Source organism: Thermobia domestica, chromosome 4 (assembly GCF_964235325.1).
Source record: "Thermobia domestica chromosome 4, izTheDome1.hap1.1, whole genome shotgun sequence".
NCBI lineage: Eukaryota > Metazoa > Arthropoda > Insecta > Zygentoma > Lepismatidae > Thermobia > Thermobia domestica.
In genome coordinates this window covers 305,214,554-305,239,357 of record NC_137457.1, presented here as the reverse complement: position 1 = coordinate 305,239,357, position 24,804 = coordinate 305,214,554, and the positions used below count along the sequence as shown (strand labels likewise).

General features: G+C 37.4%; 1 protein-coding gene across 2 annotated transcripts in view; it reads left to right on the top strand.

The window, feature by feature from the left end:
* Positions 1-2,020: 2,020 nt before the first annotated feature.
* LOC145684271 (uncharacterized) overlaps positions 2,021-24,804 on the top strand; it is a 323,824-nt gene continuing 301,040 nt past the window's right edge. For both annotated transcript variants that reach the window (XM_081756414.1, XM_081756415.1), the window contains exon 1: positions 2,021-2,141. In XM_081756414.1, the coding sequence (XP_081612540.1) occupies positions 2,126-2,141 (16 nt within the window). In that variant the 5' untranslated portion in view covers positions 2,021-2,125. The remainder of the gene's footprint in view (positions 2,142-24,804) is intronic.

The window sequence follows — 24,804 nt, the reverse complement described above, 5'->3', positions numbered from 1 at the left end:
TCATGTGTCGGGAAAAGTGAACAGGCACAACTGCCGAATTTGGGGGGTGGAAAATCCAGGTGAATTCGAGGAACACAAGCGGAATAGTCCCAAAGTCAATGTATGGTGTGCTGTTTCAATGAACCACATTATCGGCCCTTTTTTCTCCGCGGAAGAGACGATAAATGGTAACAATTATCTGAACATGCTAAATTTCTTTTGCCAGAACTTACTAGGTTAGTCACCCTTAATGAGGTCCACATGCAACAGCAGTGGCGTAGGGAAGCGGGGGCAGAGGGGCCGGGCCCCTCCAAAGAGGTCCGACAATGTACTTTGGCACTTTGATGTTTGTAATTTTTTTATATATATTTTTATGTTTGTAATTTTTCTATGTGTACCTATAACAGCACTTGGGCCGCCCCCAAACACACATCCTGACTACGCTACTGAGCAACAGGATGGGCACCGCCGCACTATGCCCTTCAAGTTCGACAATTTCTTAACGAAGAATTTAAGGAGAGGTGGATTGGCCGAAGAGGACTCACACCTTGTCCTGCAAGATCACCAGATTTGTCTCCTTGTGATTACTGGCTGTGGGGACACGTGAAGACCGAGGTGTATTCGCAGAAGCCAGCTAATCTGCGCGATCTCAAGAACAAAATAACTTATGTGATTTTGAACATTCCAGACGAGCACCGCCAACACGCAATTCTTGGTTTCCCAAAAGATTGCAAGAGTGTTTGGACGTGAATGGTGCATAATTGGAGGTTTGGCGATGAACTTTAACTACCTGAAACAAAACTTTGAACCTTTCTGTAAGTACATCAAAAAGTATTTGTTAATACATTAAGTAGTTCCCAAGCTATAGAGTTTTACTTTCCTGCAGGACTTTATGGACTCCCTATATAGTTCCACCCAAACCCAAAGGTGCCCATAGATAGTTTTTAAGGCGCAGGATGTATCTATCAGATCTTCTTTTGGGGGGAGGGAAGTATTTCATTGAAAATCACACGTTTTTTTTTTTTTTTTTTTTTAAATAAAAGGAGTTGTTGACCTCACGCCAAATCCCCAAGCTGGAGGACCAGTCCTTGTCGTCTGTCTGCGACTACTTATTCAATATAATCAGCTAACCTCTACACCAAGAGGTCTTATCCTAGAACCGCAACCTAAGGATACGCCATTCCTTAATGACAGAAACCCAGGCCCGTATCCAAGGGAGGTCTAGGGGGCCTGGCCCCTCTAAATGTTTGCTGGTCCCCTTTAAAATGTTCACGGTAGGCTTGCAAATGAACTATAATATGGTGATGGCCTATAATATGGTTGGATCGGGCCCTCCTTACTTCTACCGCCCCCCTACATTTCTGGGCTGGCTACCGGCCTGCAGGAACCCACAAACTATGGAACTTAACTACCATAATCATTAATTAATAATGTAACTATGCAGCAATGGAAAAATGAAATGATGATAAATCTGTTCATATTTCCATCATCATGTAAATATCACCCATTACATAGAATCATTGGTTAGTTACGAGCCTTTTTTTTTCGTACCTGACTTGCAAAAATTAAGCAGCGTAACGCAACGAACAACATGGAGAAATCAGTTATAACTAGTATGACTATTATCGCAAGGGAAAACGCAGCGTTTGCGTTGCGTTGACGTAAACCGTACGGAATGTGGCCCATGGGCTACGTTTGTGCCTTAAAAAAAGTTCCTCTGATAATATTTGCATCTATAACTAATAAGCTTTACCTCGAATGATAATCGAAGTAGAAGATTGTTACATATATATAATTATAATTTTTAAAGCATCTTTTCTTCCAGTGCAAAAGAAAAATGCTTAATTACACTTTACATAGGCCTATATTCTGACAATCATAATATCCGGTTTTATTACCAAACTGAACTGTTATTCAAATTCACTTTTTCAATTTCACCGGAAAAGGCCTACTAGCACACCTTTCAACTAACAATCACAATTTTACATCGCTTCCCATACTAAGGATGTAGGTGAAACAGACTTTAGTCTGCACTCTTCAATTTTTAACACCTATGGATAGGTGAAAGTGGAAGATTGTTGAATAAAGAAATATGTATTCAAGATTTTTGTAGAATCTATATTGAATAAGCACCCATTATTTCAACATGGAATCTGAAAAGGGTAAGTGGTTTTAAAATTTAAAAAAAAAAAAAACAACTTCAGTTTGTAATAAAAATATTTAAGTGATGGTAGTAAACGGGACTAATTACAGTTACGATTTCGATACATTTCTACCTGATTCATAACACAGTTTTAAATTCACATTTCATACATTTTATACTTTAAAATATTTTTTCCTTTGGTCAATTAGTGTTTTGATATGACATTCACATTCAGTCCTACTTTTGGGAACTATACATGAATTCATGAGTTAGTCATTTTCATCGCGATATGCACTCCTTGAGTTTTACATAATTATAAAAGAAGTTACGTTATTATTATTATTATTATTATTATTATTATTATTATTATTATTATTATTATTATTATTGTCTTTTGGCAGGTCCTTGGATTATTGAGGATTTTTTTTTCAATTTTTCGTTCGGGCCTGCAAATGTTTCTTCCATGTTTCACGATCTTCACCTTCGTCTTTTAACTCAAAATATTTGCTTCTATTTTTCAAATCATCGATCACTTGTGTTCTTCTTCTTATCCCTCGCTTTCCTTCCATCTTTCCTTTTATGGTGATATAAAAAAGACAATTTCTTCGCAAGATGTGTCCAATCCAAGGATGCTGGCTAGAAGCGTCCTCTTCTCTCCTATCCATTTCAAAACATCTTCATTTGTTACCGGTACTTTCTGTGTCCATTTCATCTTCATCTTCCTCCAACACCACATTTCGAAGCTCTCTAAATATTTCTTCTCTAACTTCCTTAATGTCCAAGTCTCTGAACCATAAAGTCCAATACTCCATACATAGTAGCTTTCTTGTTGAATGCTTCTTTCGCTATAGCAATTCTTGACCTGATCTCTTTGGTACAGTAAGCGTCTTTCGTCCCAATACTTCCCAGATACTTGAAGTGATTCACCACTTCAAATTCTGTTTGTTCTACTCTGACCCGTACAAGCACGTTTCCAGGGGACATTCTCAAGACTTTCGATTTTTTGATGTTGATTTCCATACCATAGAGTTTCTCAATATCAACTATTTTGTCAGTCATCTCTCTAGTTCTTTTTCAGTCCTAGCTCTAATAACCGTATCATGCGCATATCTGATATGATGTGTGGACATATGCCATAAAAATGAGACAAGCAACAAACAGCAACCAACCTGTGTTAAGTGGATACTAAAAGCAAGAATTGTATTTAATCCACGTAAGGGCAGGGTGAAGCTGATGAACCCCGTGGAATGCGACTACAGGTGTCAGGATCGTAAGTGACGGTGGATATATGTGCGTAAATGAGGATAGTGGAAACACCTGTCATTACCTGTCGAATAGCTTTATCGCTACTGATCAGGACTTAACACACTGCATTGAATTTGCTGCCGGCATACACATAGGTAGAGTTACCATATTTTGAAAGGCCAAAATGCCGATAAACTTTGCTTTTGAAACACTATAAAAGAATAATTGAACAAAGATAATTGCTCCAGTTCTTGCACACCATTTGTTTTAGAGAGGTATGTAGAGAGTGATCAAGTACTCCCAAACATCCTCTCTAAAAATGATTGTGCAAGCAGCGGAGGTTCTAAAAGATGGATATTTGGATAGTTTTTAGATACTAGTTCGTCAGTGATGTTTTGACCAGACTACGGTAGGTCCCATATAGCTATAAAGTTGTAAAGTTCACTTATTTCACTTTTTCGGCACTCTATAACTTCGAAACTATCCGCTTTTGAGTTCAGGTCCATATGAACTTTTTTTCTTATTTTCATATGAGAAATTAATTCTCAAAATTTTGTGACGAATTTTTGTAATACCCTGTATAATAGAATAATAAATATACGTTAAGTGTTGCTATATCACACTTTTCACGGACTTCTCATGATGTGGAAGAATTTTCATGACTTCTAAACAGTGGTGCCCCCCCCCTCATGTCCATGACGCACCCCCCCTCAATTGTCTATCCGTAGGTGTTCTTCCATGAAAAAAAAATCTTTACGATTAATTTTTACACCCCCTCAATCATATTTATATAGATTTTTAACCCCCCAAATATTTCAGTGACGCAGTTTGCGTCATAGCCCCCCCTTTATGGGCACCCCTGCTTCTAGATGAAATAAAGAAAAAAATCCGAGCATAAATTTTGTACATAAATTTATAAAACGAGACGAGAGATGCTCTTCAAGTATCGAGACGAGAGTTTTACAAAGTTTACGAGACGAGATGAGAAAACCTTATGTCTAGTCTCATATGCAACACTGATTACTGTGTAGAACAAAATAGAAAATACTTTTTTTTCATGATTTTTAGCAAAAACCTTTAATGAGGTTGGGCGCTTTCATTTTTATCATATTTCTAACATTAAAAGTTAGGTATTTTGTTTAAGATTCAATCGGGGCACACGGTGGCTCAGTTGTAGAGCGCCTACCTCTGGTGCGTGTGGTCCCTGGTTCAATCCCAGGCCAAGTATGTTTGTGGTGGACAGCATTGTGTCTGTGGGTCTCCTCGGGGTTCCAGCTCCCTCTCATATTACACCGATTCCTCCGTCATCACTTTCCTTAGTAATCCGTCTTCCTTATGGGGCGTTTACACTTAGTCGATTTGCGTTCGATTCAGTTGAATTGACGTCACTTTCAACTTAATCGACCGTGTAAACGGGACTTCAACTTAATCGCTTGTTGATAAAAAGCGACTACGTAATCGACTAGCAACTGAATTGAAAGACGTTCTATTTTCTGTGGTCGATTCTATTTTCTTCTGCTATAACACCGCAAATTGTACCAATTACTTTTTGCTTGGACATCTTTAAAATTGCCAGTCGATTTCGAATCGACCAGAGGAGAGCGAGTCGACAAGGAGCATTTAATTTCGGTTGAAACAATTGAACACATCCATCGATCTCATTCGGTCTAGTTGCTTCGATTTAGTCGCAAATGCAGCGAGTCGATTTAGCCGTGCGACTAAATCGACCAAGTGTAAACGCCCTATTAGTCGCAAGGGAATAATTGTGCGACTTTAAACTCAAAAGATTTCATTTCATTTCTAACATCCACATTCAAATCGGAAACAATTACATATACAGGGTGTCTCATAAGTCCGTTTACATAAGCCATGTCGGTAACTATTGAAGATACGAAAAAATGATAAGAGAGCAATGTTATTAGAAAGTATGTGTTTTCAATCTAAAATGTTGGAATATTCCGAACTGGACCAACCGTTTGGGCTCTACACTGGTATAGCGCCCAATGGTAAAGAAAAATGCAACGTTGTCATATGTTTGTTGGACAACAATGAAGGAAAGAATGTGTAGTTTGAAGTATCCTGGGCCAAGGAGAATAAAAGGGACGACCACAATGAAGGATATGAAGAAGGATCACACGCGATGTCAATCCAAGGCAGTGGCGTCAGCATCAGAAGGGAGGGGACAGGTACGAAAAAAAAATCAATTGAAATTATTCGCGGTAAACTGGTATTAATGGCTAAGTGATGTCAACGAGACAGGACAAGAGTACAATTGAATAAAATTGGAAAGGGCTAAATCCAATTCACTTTGTTTTTTGTATCTGCGCCCCTTCTGATGTTGACGCCACTGCCTTGGATTCACGTCGCGTGTGATCCTTCTTCAATACTTCATTGTTGTCGTCCCCAAGGGCGACGATCCTGGGGGGCCCGGGCCCCCCAAAGCTCATATGGGCCCCTATTATATTTATGAATATACAATATTTGGCATAATTTGAGTGCAATTGGTCTTAAAATCCTTCTGCATCTGAATATATATACCTTCTGCATCTGAATGCCCCCCCCAAATTTACAGAGAAGTCGGCGCCCTTGGTCGTCCCTTCCATTCTCATTGGTCCAGGATACTTCAAACTACACATCTTTCCTTCATTGTTGTCCAACAAAGATGTGGCAACGTTGGGCGCTATACCAGAGTAGAGCGCAAACGGTTGGTCCAATTAGGAAAATTCCAACATTTTAGATTGAAAATACATACTTTCCAATAACATTTCTCTCTTATCATTTTTTTCGTTATCTATATTAGGGTGGCAACCAGGTATATGGGAAAATTTCGAAATTTGTTTTAGAAAAGTCTTCCCCCCTAAATTTATTCCTTTTGGTTACTTAAGCATGCATGCAAAATTTTATGAAAGTATTTTAATATATAAAGGTCGCTCAACGCACTCAAACTTATAGCTACCTTTACGTTACTTAAGCATCAAACTCAGCCCGCCTTATGCAGAGTCGTTTCGACGTATGATTAGCGTCATACTAAACTACAGACTACTGTAGGAGACTTATGTTAGTCGAACTCTTTAGTATGGCACTAATCGCGCTTCAAAACGACTCTGCATAAGGCCCAGCGTGTCTTAACCTAGATCAGCCCAACTTTCTCTCTTTTGAGGTGCAGTTTTCACACTTACAGTACCGTATATGACCTCCGGATGTATTCACGACATATTGTAAAGTTCGGTGTGTTTAGTGGTTTCATATATAGGGTGCGTGACGAGTATATTACATTGGGTGCTTGTGAGTATATTATGCAGACCATACTTCCCGAAAGCTGTCCATTACAAAGAAACCACGGTTGTGTCGACCAGCCAACATCATTACACCAGAGCTGTCTTCAGTACTGGATCATGCAAAAATCAGCGACAGAAATGTCACTTATGTTCTAGCTGCTGCAGCGGAAGCTTTGGGCCACAGTTCATGAGAAATCTGTGAATAAGGAATTTATTAGAAGACCATGCAGAGGAAGCCGCAAGGAAATTACTAGTGAAATTTGTTTATCTTTTCCATTTGGTAGTCCTCTTACAGTAAAATGGGATAAGAAGTTTTTACTGCTCTCATTTCTAAGGAATCAGTTAATTGCATAGCGGTTCTCATTTCTGGGAATGGTGACACAAAACTATTAGGAGTGCCTGCTATTCCAAATGGAAGTGGTGTCTTCCAGTCTGAAGCTGCTTTTAAATTGCTGGAGGGATTGGAACTAAACCCCACATGTGCATTTCATGTGCTTTGACACAACAGCATCTAACACGGGGTCACAAAATAGAGCTTATATCCTGCTGAAACAGAAAATGCTGAAGAATCTTATCAGAGTGCCTTTCAGGCATCACATAACGGAACTAAATTATGGCGAGAGTGTTCGACATGGTTTTCGGTGCTTCAATGCGTCCACACGTAAAACCTTTTCAACGTTTCTCTGGGGCAAGGAACTCAATTGACAAGCTGAAGGAACACCAGAAGCTGACAAGGAACACCGGAATCTAGAATGAAGTTGTAACAAGAGGTTTTGACCCTAGTAAAGTATGAACTGATATCTTTCTTCAAGCAGCAACTGACGCACTATCAGCCCAGAGATGATTACAGAGAACTTTTACAACTTGCTCTCATATTTCTTGGCAAAGTTCTTCCAGGAGGTATCATATTCTATGTTTCTGGTGTCTACCATCGTAGACGATGGTTGGCGAAATTGAAGATATATCTTTTTCGGTCACTTTTTCACCTTATATCTCGTGAGCTGGACGGGCTTCGCGATTTCAACTTATTTATCGTCGCACCTCTTGTACTTACAAGCTGCAAGGAATGACCTGAATATCTTAAGACGCATTTATTCCTACACGAATGATAATGTAAAAGTTCTAAGAGCAGCAATGCACACTTCCACACGACATCTGTGGAATTTGAATGAACAACTTATTGGTTTCAGTTTCTTTGATCCTGAAGTCCCCACAGCAGTGAAGAAAGACATTTCGGAGTGAAGGCCTTTGATGTTTTTTTAGATATATATGGCTTGTGAATATGGTCCTTCTACGTTTTTGTAATTTGTAGGCAGAGTGTAAGTATCGTAAACATGTTTGTAAAGCGAGAAAATGATGAGTTGTTGGGTGGAGACTTTGTTTCTGTGCATCTTACCCCTAGTTTGGGAAACGGAGGCCCATTTTACTGTTACACTGTATTGCCATGAGAGTAAGGTTTTACGAAATGGTTATGTCAAAAGCGGGAATAAATAGTTGCGAAAATATCGACATCATAAAAACAACGGATCAGTACTACTGGAGGGTAGAGAAGTTTATATCCGTACCCCTATTTGAGGGAGTGGAACTTTTATAGCACATAATTGCAACCCCTTAAAATAATGACAGACATGTTTTTTTCGTTTTCTCATATTCGCAGTCGTTTCGCAGACATGAGATGGTAACGGTATTTACGGACATGAAATGTGAACCCCGCAATTTTGGATGGGGTCAACATAGTGACTTGAAACTTTCGGCAAGATATTTCTCTTGTCAAGACCTTTCCAATGATATGCTACTCGAACCCCTTTGCCATTTGAAATTTTCAAGTTAACCCCACGTACCCCTATATGAAGGTGTCTGGGATGGACCTTTTATAGCTCAAAATTCAAGCCTCTCACAATAATGACGGAAGTGTTTTTGCGTTTTTTCATATTCGCAGTCATTTCAACGGACTTTATGGACACCCTGTATACTATCGACAGATAAAAACAATTGCAAAGGTTAAGATCTGGGAACCTTGGAAGCAGCACACAAAACGACTTCTCTTTGAGCGAGCGTTGTCATTTCCTCGTAAACGAACCGGTGTGGCGCGCACGAAATACCGGGGTCCCAATTTTTACCCCCTCATAAATCATAGTTGTAAAATGTCAAAACATACTGTGTTAAAACAGCAGATGGCTTTTTCAAACGAAGGCTTTTGAGGTACAAGTTTTGTTGTCATACATGGTTGCCAGTGCACGGACTGCAGAGAGGAGTTTGTCCAACGATAGAATATTTCTGTACCCCCAATAAAATAAGGAAAAGGCACGGAGCAATAAAACTACCACACGTCTTGACCACAAATTTAGGAGAGGAAAAATTGGCACGCGACACATTGAGTGACAGGTAATAAACCAACCGCTCAATGCGGAGAATCGGTCTCTTGAAAAATCTTGTATATTAATCAATACATTTTACTTTTTGTAAAATATTAATGCTTTCACAAGATAAATAAAACTGTCACTGTTCATTGGATCAGTCATAAACTTTTATATATATATATATATATATATATATATATATATATATATATATATATATATATATATATATATATATATATATATATACAGTGGCGGATCCAGAATATAATCAAGGGAGGGGCTAAACCATAGTTTGCACTTTTATCCAGTGTAAAGCAGGATTGAAGCCCATTTTATCCAGTGTGCACTTGAGCGTCCACTATATATATATTTTAAATCAATTGATCAGTGTTGACAAATTATGTTCCAGACTGCAAATATTATCTTTGTATATATTAAAATTAAATTACTTGAAATGAAATGTATTACTTTAATCAGGAATGACATTTATTTATTTATGCTCCCTAAGTCTGAGGTGTATAATGAAATACTAATGGAAAACGTTATTAGTAGATAACATTACTCCAGAAATGTTACTCCAGAATATGTTTCAATTAAATTCAATTTCTTTAGTCATTACGCAACACCAAGGTTATGAAGGACGGAACGTGGGCCTTGAACAGCCACCGGCGGGTGTACAGACAATCATATAAGATCAACTTTCTCAGAATAAGTATTTGCCACCACACTGTCTCATTTTCCAGAGAGTTGGATTAGAGGATCACGCAACTGTCCTGACATGACCAACTCAAATAATCTAAATTAAAAATATATCGAGTACTTAAGTCTTCCAAACATAAATAAATGAATAACCTACCCACTATTTCTCAGTTTTATAAGTTTCTGTCGAAGGGGCATATATATCTGATATCTCGCTTATTGTTTAAGAACAGCGAGACAAAACTTTTTCCTATATAAATTTTCTTTTTGTCATTATCTTTTCAATGATATATCAAATTACATACTTTATCATGTAAGATTTTCGGATAGCCACAGCAATAGGTTACACGGTGACACAAGCAGAGCACTCCATGAAAATATTGTTTTCAAAAAGATTGGAGACATCATCAAAAGGTTCTGTTGTTTTTCCTGCTCGCAATATTTTTTTCTTGAAAATGGTTTGTCCTGGAACAGAGTTGTAGAAATATGTGGTGATGCAGCTCCAGTGATGTTAGCTTCGCAGTCTGGATTTATAAAGCTGGCAAAGAACAAAAATTCTACAGTTATGGGTTTGCACTACTTAATTCACACACAAGCCTTAGTTAAAAAAAAAAAAAAAAAAAAAAAAAAAAAACTTTTTCAGAAACCTGAAGCAGGCATTATCACTGGATATTAAAGTTGTTAATTTTGTCAAGTCAAGTGCTCTGAATGCTCGCTCGCCTTTTTGAGATTTTGAGCTGTATCCATATTGAAGTTAGTTGATTAAAGAGTTTAAATACCACTTTTCATATTCCTCATATGTCTCAAATTTTTCGGTATTTCGAGATAGGGCCATCTTATTATAACAGTTGCAAACCAATCCCTTTTTCCTCCCACCTTTCTCTTCCCCTTCTAAGGAAATCCAGAAAATGCAGAAACAATTCTTTAATTATTTTAAATGAAAAGTCTAAATAAAATAAATTATGTCTCTAAGCTTTAGGAATTTCGAGATATGGCTATCTTATTTTAACAATTGCAGCATCCACCAATTTTCTTACCGCCTTTTTCACTTTCTGCTTTTCTCTTCCCTTCTAAGGGAAATATCTAAAAACGCTGAAACAAATCTTTAATAACTTGAAATGAAAAGTCTAAATACCAAATTTCATGTCTCTAACCTTAAAGGATTTTGAGATATTTTCATTTTGTTATAACAATTGTAACCCCATTCCTTCCTCTTCTTCCATTCTAGGGGAAATACCAAAAACCGACGAAACACGTGTATAATTATTTTAAATGGCAAGTCTATATACCAAATTTTATGTCTCTCTCTGCCTTCAGAGATTCGGAGATATGGAAATTTTAGTATAATTATTGCCAGCACCCTTTCCTTCCTTCCATATCGATTTTCTAAAAATCTCTCCTTAATGGTATCCCACATTACAAATCCCATGCACTGTAAAAATTTAAAGTTTCCAGGTTAAGAAATTTGACCTTTGAGTTGTTCAGTCATGTAGGCCTTACTGTGTCCAGTGGTGGGTCGATGTGTCCGAGGTTCGATCTCAGCTCTTGGCAAGTGAGTTTAGTGACTGACAAGTTGTGTGCGCGAGTTTTCTCGGTATTCTGTTACCTTCGGCTTTCTTTATTCAATCATTATCATCAATAGAGCGCGGATTTCCATACATAAACAAACCCCAAAATATTCATCCAAACATGCACGAAAAATACAGTATAAAAATATGCACTAAAATATGCATTTAAAAATTTAACATATGCACTGAAATATACACTACGAAAATAAAATATCAGGTTCTTACAAAAATATCTTATCTTAACGATCTCTGTTGCAATGAACTATCTTCCTTAAGTTTTTTTTTCTGTCAACTCTGTGTTTATCAGTAAGAAACGTTTTGTAGATCGAAAAGTTTCTTTCTACATCAGCAGAAGTCACTCGTACATGTGAAATACATGAAAGTCTTCCTGTGTTACATTCTCTTCCCATTCCATGTTTTCACCATTAAGTACATTTGTAATGGCACAGATTGTTTTGTACCCGGATTTTTTTTTTTTTTTTTTGCCAAATACTTTGCAAAGTTTATCTGACGCTATTTTGGCAAGACCATGAATTGTTTCACTGGACAAAGTCTGCGATAATTCGCCCAACAAGGAGAGTGAATGCTGCAAAGCCTTCTTACAGGATTCCAACTGTCTGACAACTTCAGGTATTGCCGAGAAGTGGTTATGTATATACTTAATTTTGTTCTCAATGCCACTTGTAGAGAAACATTTTTGAAATACATAAATAGCGGCTACATCATCGAAACTTAGTGAGTCTACGGCTGTCTTCATTGATTTTTAAGATATCTGTATAATACTGCACAGCTTGGAGCCACGAGCTCTTCACTGGATAAGAAGGTACTGGAACATTTGTCGCAACTTCGCGAAAAATACGTAAGCGCGATGGAACTTTCACAATAATTTATTTACATTTAATACTAGCGCGTCTACTGCTAGATATTAGCATTTGGTTGTTTCAGTTACGCAACACTTTCTGCTATTATTCTGTACAACATTTTGTTCTACACTGCGTAGTAGTATTCAATACCACCCACTACCATAAATCCCACTATGTAACAATCTATTCTAATAACGTGAAATACCAATAAAGACACTTCACATATGTTGAATGTCTTTTACGCACAGTAATATAAACCACCCTTTTTAAGTAGGTCCTACTAGTTGAAGTCCATAGCATTCATAAAACATATCTCATGAATTTGTACAAAAGCTGAACACTCTTACAAGACTAAAGCTTAATAACAGGTTTTATTAAGTATTAGAAATCCTCTGACTTTGATAAGTAAGTAGATCATATCAATGTCAATTTATGGAACTTTATGAGAAAGAGCGTCCATGTCTTTTTCTTCTATAAAAACAGTACCTTAAAATCTTGAATAATTTACTCAAATTAGTTTCCTAATTTTGCAACATTTAGCATCAGGCGTGATAATTAATAGTGTAACAAAATTTAGAAACTAAATAAAAAGTTAAACTTTACTATTACTGAAAATTAACAACAAATTAAACAACTTTAAATATATTTGTTTTCAGCACTCACAACAATTAAAATATACTTTTTCAAGTCTTTTTTGTCTGCAAAATACCTAACAATGACATCTGTGTCAATGTCTTGAAGAATGTCGAACTCAATCGGCATCATGGCGATCCCCACGAGGCGCTCCTGGCACATGGTAGATCTCAAATAATTTTTAATTAATTTTAATTTTGAGAATCTCCTTTCGCCTGAAGCCACGCTGACAAGAAGAGGGGGCGGCCCCCCAAACCCCCTTGGATACGGGCCTGCTGGTTACTCCTTAAGTATTTTAATACTTCAAAGCAAGGCTGACATTTTCTTTGTAACTTTGGGAGGGTGGAGGGCATTAAGATGTGTTTGGTTGCAAATAAGGGTCTAAGAAGGCATATATAAGGATTTTAAGACAAATTAAATTCAAATTATGCAAAATATTGTATATTCATAAAAAAATATAACAATAAAAAATATTCAAAAAATACATGGGAGGCCACATAAGCATGGAAGGCCCGGGCCCCCACGTTCTCCAGGATCGGCGACCTTGCTTCGTTTTTTTTTTTTTTTTTTTTTCATTTTCACCTGGTAGTAGGAGGAGTAAAACCAATAGTTCCTGTTGAAGTTGGAAACCCTCAATATCACAATGCTCTAGGTCAGCAAATTTCTTCATCAGGGTATCATAGTCTTCCTTTTTGATCCTGTATAAAAACCCAAATAGGTCATGTTGTTGGGTCGAAATGAATGATTTTGCAAGAACTGTACATAGCGATACAATAACATTTCCTAGACACTACTTTCAACAAAGGCCGACAGTTAGGTGCGGCGGCATCGTATCTAAGAAAACAAAAATAAGTGGTGCCTGTTAACCCTCCACTACCACTTTAAATGAGTAGCACATATAAACTCCAATAACATTCATTGCCTGGGAAAAGTTTACAAAGATAATGGGCCGCTATAAACAATATTAAATCCCCCTCCACTCTCTCTTGTACATGCCATGTCTCCATTTGTCGATACAGTCCCCTACTATGAAACTCTCTTCTTCCATGGTGGAATGGAAAAAGATTATCTAATTGACGCTAGTTTACAACAATATAAACAAAAAAAAAAAAAAAAAAAAAAAAAAAATCAGTAGAGAACACGTTATAAAATTTGCTTTTTGAGACTCGTTTTGGCACCCCCTGAATGTGGCGCCTCGGGTAGTTGCCCGGGTTGCCTGGCCCATGGTACGCTCCTGGGTACAACGCCAAGGGAACTACTCTTCCTTATTTATACACTTAACATATATCTTTACTTTCAAATCTATCTTTCTATATTGTATAAATAAAAATGAAAATGACAATGTTGTGACTTATTAACTCTTCAACAACACGACTGATCTCGATCAAATTTTCAACATAAATGAGGTCTGGGATGATTTTCATAATTTCATTTTGATGGTGCAATTTGGGGAGGGGGAAATGTGCAAAATTAACGGGGTCGGTGAGATCAACAGTGACACTTCGATGCCGTTTCAGTCCCTATTAGTACTTCTAAGAGAAGATGGTACCATATAAAAATAATTGAAAATGACCGATATTAGTGTTAAATTCATATTTTTTGCGGTCCCTAAGTTGATTGGGGACAGTTTTGACGCTTTTTATGTCCAACATGAAACGCATTCTCCCCGTGCGAAGAACGGATATTTAAGGTAATATGTATAAATTCAATGGCTCATTCACTGAGTCATTCATAAACAAATCTCTCTGTTATTAGACGAACTTTGAAATTATTTATGAATGTTCTCCTTCTAGTCTATATTGTAGATAAGACAATTTTTTTTTCTTTTTAATGTAACTCCTAAAGCTAAGAACGAGGGGAGAGCTTCAATGATTTTTGCCCTCAACAAATCTCCGAAACTACTCACCGTACAACCTTAAAATCTTTTGTTTTCATCGCACCCTGGGCTGTGGACTATACGGGTATTTTCGAAATGCAACTTCCTATGTAAGGGAGGGAAGATTGTTTTCTTGTCGTTCAGTACAATTTTGAGAGTAGAACTATTACATTTTGAGTAAATATTTTTCCCTACTGCAGATTTTTTTTTTTTTTTTTGTTTAAATTGTGACTTCCTAAAAAGATGGGAAAAAGGGCTTTCTTCTTTCCGTTCTCCAGATCTTTAACCCTATTAAGTATAAAACCTTGAACAATTTGCTTAAGCGTTTTCAATTCACACCAAGTGATTTTGCGAAATTTGAGCTTCAAGGGGAGACTGAGGCTTAAACTTATTGCCTTTCTGTTGGTCTTTGAACTTTTTCATAAATATTCTTGATTCACTCAGGCTCTAGATGACACGGGATTTTTGAAATGGTACCACTAAGAAAAACAAATAAGAAAAAAAAACATGATGTAATTTTTTTCATTCTGGATTTCCTAAAACATAGGTGCCTGATCTTGAAAACTTTTCATTTCTACCATCTGAATTAGACACGGTTTTACGAAATGAGATCCTCGGTCTGAGGAAACGGTCTGTATCTCTTCCTTCTCGTTCCCCAGATCTCCGAAATAGGTGTACATAATCATAATTTTGTATATATATTAGGGTATAAATTTATGGTTAAAACTTTTTTAAAAAATGAATTATGTAAGAAGGTGGAAATGGGGTTAGAAATTTTCTCGCGCTAGAAAGTTGAAATTTTGTGAATATATAATAAACTGTATACTTTAAGACAGAATTTGAAAATGAAATCTTTAAGTTTTACGTCCCACGGTTATGCCGGTTAGGCTAAAGTATACGGTGATGATGAGAGATGAGTGAAATAGTGGAATGAAGAAAGTGGGAGGAAACGGGAGAACCCCGAGAAAACCCACGAGCACGGAAGACAGAATTTGAGTAATAACTCCAAGGACACGAGTTAGAATCAAAAGAGTTCGCATTATTAGTAATTTGCTAATTTCTTTTGAATGAAATGAAGTGAAACTTTTCAGTTTAACGTCCCACGATTCCTCTCTTTAGGCTAAGGGAGACGACGATTAAGGCAAGTGAATGATGATGGAAGAATTGGTGGAATGAGAATTGAGAGGAAGTGGGAGTATCCTGATAAAAATCACGGACACAATGTTGCCCACCATAAATTTATGTGGCCGGGGATCTAACCAGGGACTCCACATACCAGAGGTAAGCGTATCTATACCACTGAGCCACCTTCCTCTCCGTAACTTCTTTTGAAACTAGCTATATTTTGGCATGCAGAATATTAGTATATTGTGCGAGAGATCGATTTGGTCAAGTTTGGAAACTGAGAAAAGACATTTAAAGGTGCTTTGCGGAAAATTAATTTCGATGAATATGAGATTTAGTAACAATTTTCGTTGACACTGTGAAAATCTTGTGATTTCCGGTGCAAGAAATTGATTCACCTCAGTCTCAACTCTGATAAAATACATTAAAAAAATAGATTTTGGGATTATGCGTATCGCCTAAAAATTTTGCCTAATGATTTACGTAGATTTTGGTGAATCCGCCATTTTTTGCTGCTAAAAACGGTCTGATCCAGCCTTAACGTTGCGAAAAGTTATTTAGGAGCTGTTGCGTGAAGTTTTACGTAATTCCAGGGAAATCAAAATTCTATTAACAAGTGTTTTAAATGAAGAAAATTTGCACATATATCAAATATTTTTTCATAAACCTATTTTTTCCGTGTGAAGAACGGACATTCTCCTAGTAATTTATTAAATTACTTGCTTGATTTGTCGAAAGAAGATGTTTACTTTAAGATTAAAATTGAGTAAGACATCATGAAAAAACAAATATTTCCTGTGTTGAGATATGTGCCTGAAATTATATGAACTTGAAAGCATAAGTCACCATTGCCATTATTTTTCTGTGACAATGAACTTTCTGCCCTCTTAAGACACAAGGTTATTTACTTTGATTCATGTTGTATGTTATTTGAAGCTTATATCTTGTACTATACTTGATTTTGATTGGAAATGCTGTGTGTTATTTGATAGGAAGTCTGATAACATTTTATATTAAAACAGAGAACTTGTTTTTATGCCAGTTTCAGTATGTCCAGACGTGATTGACATTATAGTTTGTTGTCTTGAAAATAAAGAAAAGCGCCTTTATTTCTCCGAGACGAACATACTGCTTATTTCACAGATGTTCATACAACAGATGAGTAGCTGATTGATCATTTTTACACTACACAGTCTGTGACTTGGTCCCATGAGGATCTTCGGCCTTCTTGTTCCTAATCCGCTAGAACAAGACCTCGTGAGAAACGCAAGTAGACAACTCACCTAGTACTATACAAGGATGGCCGGGTACGGTAAATCTGAAGATAGCCGGGTACGGTAAAATATGGACACCCATTTTCTGTAGAAATTCTAAACTTTTCGCTGCTATGTATGGCCGTCCATTGTCGTGTTAATAAAGAAAGCGAGACAGTGAAGACTTTCTGTGAGTAGATCTCCAAGCTTCAAAGAGACTCGGAAGGTAATAAGTAACATACCACTCTGTTGTCACTGTAGGTCGATCATGTAACTGTATAGTTTCTACATGGACAGTCTTAGATAAAAGAAATGCCCATAACTTTACCCACGGTGTGTCATTGTTTCAATTTCGAACGTGGAGTTACATTTCTTTTTGCAATAAAAGATTGGAAATTCGACTTTTCCTTGGTTCCATATTATCAAGAGTTAATTTTCAATTGGAAAGTTTTATTTTACGTATGTCGTTTTCTGAGTTCTATTATAATTGTTGAGATAATTTTCTTTAATCTTCACTCCGAAAGACGGCTAATAGTTTTATACACTCAACAGATTTTACTAACGCGCGCACGTTATATAATATATGTAGGTTTACGAGAAGTATTCGAATATCCTTCCCCTTAGAATATTTATTTCAATGCAAGTTTAATAAAAGTATGCAGAAAATACTCTACTTTTGACATAAATATTGAAAAACCCTAACCTCCCTAAATACTCCTTTAATCAAATTGATATGAATAAAACACCCTGCTTGTGAATACTACCTACCTTTAAAAATGAATCAGACGTTTTCCTGACCTCGAAAATTACGAATTAGACAAAAATTAAGTATTTTTTAATATTTTATTTTTCACCCCCTCCCTCTGTAATTCTCTGCTGATGGGATGAACTTGGGCTTAAACGTCCTTGGGAGCGTCACTATTCATTTCAGCGACCCAGAAAACTATGGATAGCATACTAATATCAGTCTTTATGCATTATTTTTACATGCCATTCCACCAAACTCCCATCCATTGAAGTATCTTACTTACTTCCACAGTTTTATCTTTTTTAATTATTTCTTTTAATATTGAAATTCATATGAAAGTTTCGTTAAAATAGCTCCAGAAGTTCGCTGGAATATAAATTCATACACGTACATCAAAATATTTATAGTTGTGCGACCAACGCCTTCAGTGCTGCCCTTGTAAATTCTCAATGCAGCTGACATGCCGTTTATGCCTAAACTTCTGTTTAAATGCCATTGCTATTGTAATCTAATAGCTTGACGATTACAAACTATAGATTCGACACTAATCTCAATCATTTCAGACATTTCATTTTTCAATCTTGTCAACCTCATACCTGTGGGGGCTGAGTTTGGAGTTTAACGCTATCAGGGCACGAAGGCTCAGTGGTAGATTGTTCACCTCTGGTGCGAGAGGTCCCTGGTTCGATCCCAGCTCTCACTAAATGGGCTTTGGGGTGGAAAACACCATGTTCGTGGGATTTCTTGGGGTTATTCCGTTTCCTCCCACTTTATTCATTCCATCATTGTATTAATTTCTTATCATCACCGTCTCATTTAGCCTACCCGGCATAACCGTAGGACGTAAAACTGAAAGATTTCATTTCATTTTTTAACAGTATCAGGATTGTAATTGTTAATTTCTGCGATATCGATAACTATGGATTCTACACTAATATTGATCGTTTTTGATTAATTTCACATGTCAATTCCTTCCTACTACCCCAGAGGTACTAATGGGCAGAGATGCCGTCGGTCAATGAAATCTTGACCCACGACCCACTGACCCATTACCCATCGTGACCCACAACCCACCATGACTCACTCTGACCCATCACCCACTATGACACACTCCGACGCACCACCAATCATAATCCACTCACTCACTGTGACCCACTCTGACCCACCAAAACCCATCGTTATCAAGTCTGACACATGATCCATGGCCTCTAAAGTGTTTACACTTGTAATAAAACCAGGCTGTGAAATTCTGACTAATCGGAGTTTGTATTTCTATGATCAATCGCTCAAGCACCGTTCTGTTAAAATATCGGTGGATTTGACCTTTTTGATATAAAATGGTAGTGTTTGTCATGGTCTAAATTAAATTTCAATTAAATTATCATTGTAGTAAATTAACATTTCCTTGTTGAATTATTGATACTTTTCAATGGAAAAAGGATGAAATTTGAGTCTGAAATCAAGGTAAGTACACTAACGTAAAGGGGAAAAAGTGTAAAATTTTCCATATAGTTACGCGTACAGTCCAAACTTAAAATTTCCGTGTAATCAAGCTTACAGTACAAATTTTGTGTCTATTTTTCTCATAACTTTATGGGTTGATTGCCCCCTGTGGTCTAAGCGCTCCATATAATAAACATAGGATTCAACAATAATAAGAAGCAATGGATATATGAAGCGAAGCACTATTTTTTGTTTCTCAATTAATTAATAATTGTTTCTGAATTGTTCTGAATTGTTCTCAACTAATATCGATCATTTTCGATTATTTTTACAAACCAACCCACTATCCTTTTTCCATATACAGAAAGACCCCCCCCCCATAAAGGAGAATTTTTAAAAATGCTAGGACACGTTCTGTTCATTTTCAATAAAGAGTTAACACACTGAATTTCAGCTTCGTAAGTTTAAGGACTTGCGAGATACTTAAGGATGGGCACGAGTCGAGCTATAACTCAACTCGACTTGAGTTTCGAGTCGAGTCAAATTCAATTTTCTTGAGTCGAGTCACTGTTTTGAGGTCGAGTTTCGAGTCGAGTCGAGTTTGATAAATGGCTTGCTCGTTCAGCTCGTTTTAACTCGTTTTGAAATCATCGCCAGATTAGCCTGGAAAACGAAAGTCATGAGGAATGTAAACAGTAATACGGAATACTTTTAATGTTGTTCACGACAGGGACGCAGCTCGTCTCGTACTTTTAGTGCCTCTTGTGGGGAACTTTTAGTGCGTCTCGTCTCATCTTGATAACGAGGCAATAGATTTTAATAACGAGACTGCCTCAAATGTCATGACCACCAATATAAGTATGTAGTTCTTACCATCAAGGCTGAGACCTGCACGGTCTAATGTTTGAGCCCAAACAAAAGCTCAATCCGGGTAGTGATGTCAACCAACTCGGCTCGGTTCAACTGAGCGAGTTGCTCGCTCCGGCTCGATTGTGATTAGCCATCGACTCGGTAGGGACAAGCCATCGACTGAGCCGATGGTTCGAGCCAGCTAGGTTGAGATGAGCCACCGACTCGGCTCTAGCTAGCTCCGTTGAAACGAGTCCATCTTCTTGGTTCGACTCAGGTCAAATGAGTCGATGGCTCGAACTGGCTCGGTTGAGTGATCAATCAGCTCGGTTTGGTTCGGCTTGGTTGAGCCATCGGCTCGAGCCTGCTCATTTAGGTGAGCTGTTGGCTCAGGTCACTTCTCGGTTCGGCTCGATATGAATGAGCTGTGAGCCGAGCCGTTCGAGCTGTTGACAACCATAAACCCAGGCCGAGCAGTATTGAACATCTTTGGCCGGCGCCGTATAACTTTTAACAACTTTTCGCTCGAGTCCGAATACTTATTCCTCCGGAACTCAAACCCAGAACCTCGTGACCGATGTTTTTGCCTCCTGAAGACTTTTCGAAGACCGAGATCTACAGTCAAATAGTTTTCATTATTCAGATACAAACCGCCTACCTTTCATGGTTTTACACGGTATTGTTCTGATAATAATAATAATAATAATAATAATAATAATAATAATAATAATATAAGAAGTAGTAGTAGGAGTATAATAATTGATAATTATTTTGTCTCTGTAGGATACTTGAAAAGAGTACTTGGAACTACACCAGAGATGGAGTGGGTCGGTGGGTCAAATGGGTCAAGTTTTCTGAGTGGGTCAGTGGGTCGCGGGTCAACAGCATGTGACCCACTGTGACCCACCACCCACCGTCACCCACTGCGACCCACCACCCACCATGACCCACTGTGACCCCCAGCCACCGTGACCCACTGTGGCCCAGCACCCACGGTGACCCACTGCGACCCACCACCCACCGTGACCCACTGCGACCCACCGACTCAGTATGATCTACCGACCCTCTCTGCTCACTGCATTGTAGAGAGTATCTTCTGAAGACTGGTAAATTTGTCTCCGTTTTAATTTCAAGACCTTCATTTCCCTTCCTTTTCCACTTGTTTCTGTTTACTTACCTGAGGTGAGTATATCTAACCAAGTAAAAAAAGAACTTCAGGCATTTTTGGATATTGATATTTTTAATAGTAATAATAGCAATAGGACTTACACTACAACTTGGCTTTCGAGACCTGTGAGTTTTTAGAGCTAACTACTGGAAAAAATACATTTCTGAATCACTGTAATATATAGATTATTATATAAAAAAAAAATTGAATGTAACTATACGTGCCTAATCATTATGGTCAAATTGCAAAGTCAAATGAAATTACTTTTGGTATATAGTTAGGCCTTAATCCAAATTGGGATATTATATTGCTTTTATTATAATGCATAATATCCTAAGGAGGTAGTGAGGATCCGAATTTTTGCGAAAAAAAATGAGTATCTCGCAAACCGTTAAACTTATGGAGCTGAAATTCAGTGTATTAATTCTTTATTAAAAATAAACAGAATGTGTTCTAGCATTTTTTTAATTCTCCTTTATGTAGGGGGGGGGACTTTTTATATATGGAAAATTGGTAGTGAGTTGGTTTGTAAAAATGATCGAAAACGATCGATGTTATTTAAGAAAAAAAATCAGAAACAAAAAATACAGTGCTTGGCTTCATATATCCATTGTTTTCTGCTATAATAATTGCTGAAGCTGATGTTTATTATATGGAGCACTTACAGCACAGGGCAATCAACCCATAAAGTTGTGAGAAAAATAGGCATAAAATTTGTACTGTAAGCTTAATTACACGGAAATTTGAGGTTTGGATTGTACGCATAATTGTATGGAAAATTTTACACCTTTTTCCCCTTTACGTTGGTCTACTTCCTTTGATTTGGAACTTTGAAATTTCATCCTTTTTTCCACTGAAAAGTATCGATAATTCAACAAAGAAATAATTATATTATGATAATTTAATTGAAATTCATCGTAATTTGGCCCATGGCAAACAGCAGTGTGGTAATTGAAGGGGAAGAAGGAGGGAAATTCCCATTCACCTCTGAACACTTTCCAGGAACCTCGTTCCCTTTCGTTTTCTAGAGGGGAGAGGAAACTTGGTAATGGCATCAAGCCTTCATGTGTAATTACAAAAATTAAATTTATAAACAAATAATAAATCATCAAGCTATAATTGATCATTTATGCACAAGATTCCCTATCGAAGGTGTGGTAGATGAAGTTTCTGTTCTCCATGAGTCGACATTGCCAACTGACATGGTCGATATGGAAAAGATTTTGTATGGTGATAGAGAGATGATACTTCTTTCTGAGTATTTCAAAACTGACCGAGAAAAATCGTTATCAGACTTAAGTCTAACAACTAGATTGTCGATGAGAAGTTGCAGAAATCGGGTAGAAGTATTATCAATTTCCACGACAGAGTGCGAACGGGGATTTCCCCTTATGAATTTACGGACGACTGATATTAGAAATAGACTAAGTGCTCAAACATTGTCTAACTTGTTGCTCATCATTGTTAATGGCCCACCGCTAGACATGCTCAAAGTAGACGAGCTAGTTATTTCTTGGCTGAAGGATGGACATCATTCCACTGCGGATGATTTACCACCAAAAAGTTACCAACAGGAAATAAATCCGATTTCAGATTTGTTTTAAGGTGGAAAATTACGAGTTTCGGAAAATGTATACTTGTATTACTAATGGCTTATTTGTGTTATTCAACTTTGTACCTAATTTTTAGTAAGTCTCTTCTTTGCTTTAGGTAAACTACTTTGAATAAATGTTCATAATAATTGCAATTATGCATATTTGTAACTTAAATTTAACGTGGTGTTTTAGTGATTACACAAATTACAATTATGAGCATACTTTATGGAAATGCTCTCACATAGGGTACCCGAGCACCTTTATACCGTATGAACAACTGGTTTTTCAGGTCTTTTGTGAGAAAAATACTATGAACTGAGAAACCATAACCTTTTCCATATTGTACAGGGGTATTTCCCTGAGAATAAAAGTTTCTTGTGGAATGCGTTCAGAAATTAACACTTGCAAGAATACTCTCTTAATACAAGTATATTTTAGGCACACACTAATTTCCCCCTACCTCGAACTGTTTCAATTTCCTCACTGACAAACACTTTACCATTTTATATCGTAAAGGTCAGATCCACCGTTATTGAGCGATTGACTAGAAATTCAAACTCCGATTAGTGACAATTTCACAGTCTTGTTTTATTACAAGTGTAAACTCTTTAGTCAGTTCAGAAGAGGCCGTGGATCGTGTTCAGAGTTAATGATGATGGATTTTGGTGAGTCTGAGTAGGTCACAGTGGATGACAGTGGTTCATGGTGGGTGGTGGGTCACGGTGGGTGGTGGGTCAGAGTGGGTCACCGTGGGTGGTGGGTCACGGTGGGTGGTGGGTCACGGTGGGTCGTGGGTCAGAGTGGGTCATGGTGTGTGGTAGGTCAGTGGGTCGTGGGTCACGGTGGGTAGTGGGTCAGTGGGTCGCGGGTCAAGTTTTCATTGACCCACGCCAACTCTGAACTACACACAGGGTTTAGCTCGAATTGGCTCATTTTGACTCGACTCGACTCGAAACAGCCCAAATTCGAATCGAGTTGCACGAAATTTTCGAGTCGAGCTGAAAAATGTCTGTTTCGAGTCGAGTCGAGTTTCAAAGAAAACTCTCCCGTGCCCATCCGTAGCAGATACTCATTTTTTTTGCGCAAAAAATCGGATCCCCACTACCCCCTTAGGATATGTTTTATAATAAAAGCTATGTTATACCATCCCAGTTTGGATTAAGACCTAAGCCAAAACTCATTTTATTTGACTTTTCAATTTGGCCGTGATGATTAAGCACACATAATTACATTCAAATTTTTATTATAATAATTTATATATTACAGTAATTCAAAAATTATTATTTCCAGTATTTAGCTCCTCTAAAAGCTCACACGCTGTTTCTCAAAAGCCAAGTAGTAGTATAAGTCCTATTGCTTTTATTACGATTACAAATATCAATATCCAAAAATGCCTGAAGTTCTTTTTTCACTTAAATATACTCATTTCAAGTAAGTAAACAGAAACAAATGAAAAAGGAAAGGAAATGAAAGCCATGCAAGTAAAACGTAGACAAATTCACCAGTATTCAGAAGATGCTGTCTATAATGCAGAGAGTCGGTGGATCAGAGTGAGCCATGGTGAGTGGTGGGTTGCAGTGGGTCATGATGGGTGGTGGGTCTCAGTAGGTCACATGCTCTTGACCCACGACCCAATGACCCACTCCATCTCTAGTATAAAACACTGTGACCTTGAACAATTACTATTACCAATATTAGGATTAATTGCATTTTATTTTCACTCACAAAGTTTTTATTTAAATCCCTATCTTCCGCACCAATTTATAAAATTCCGTCCATATGTCCCTACGGTTACCAGAAATGTCTAAATATTTCTAAGTTAAAGATACATATCCCTACAGTAGACAACACTTATATTCACTGTAGTTAGTTACCATACAGTGAGCCAGCTAAACTAACTTTTGGCAACCAATTAGTGATCAGCGCGCTGTTGTCAAACCTGCGATGAGTGTTTCAGAGGATGAATGTTTTGTAAT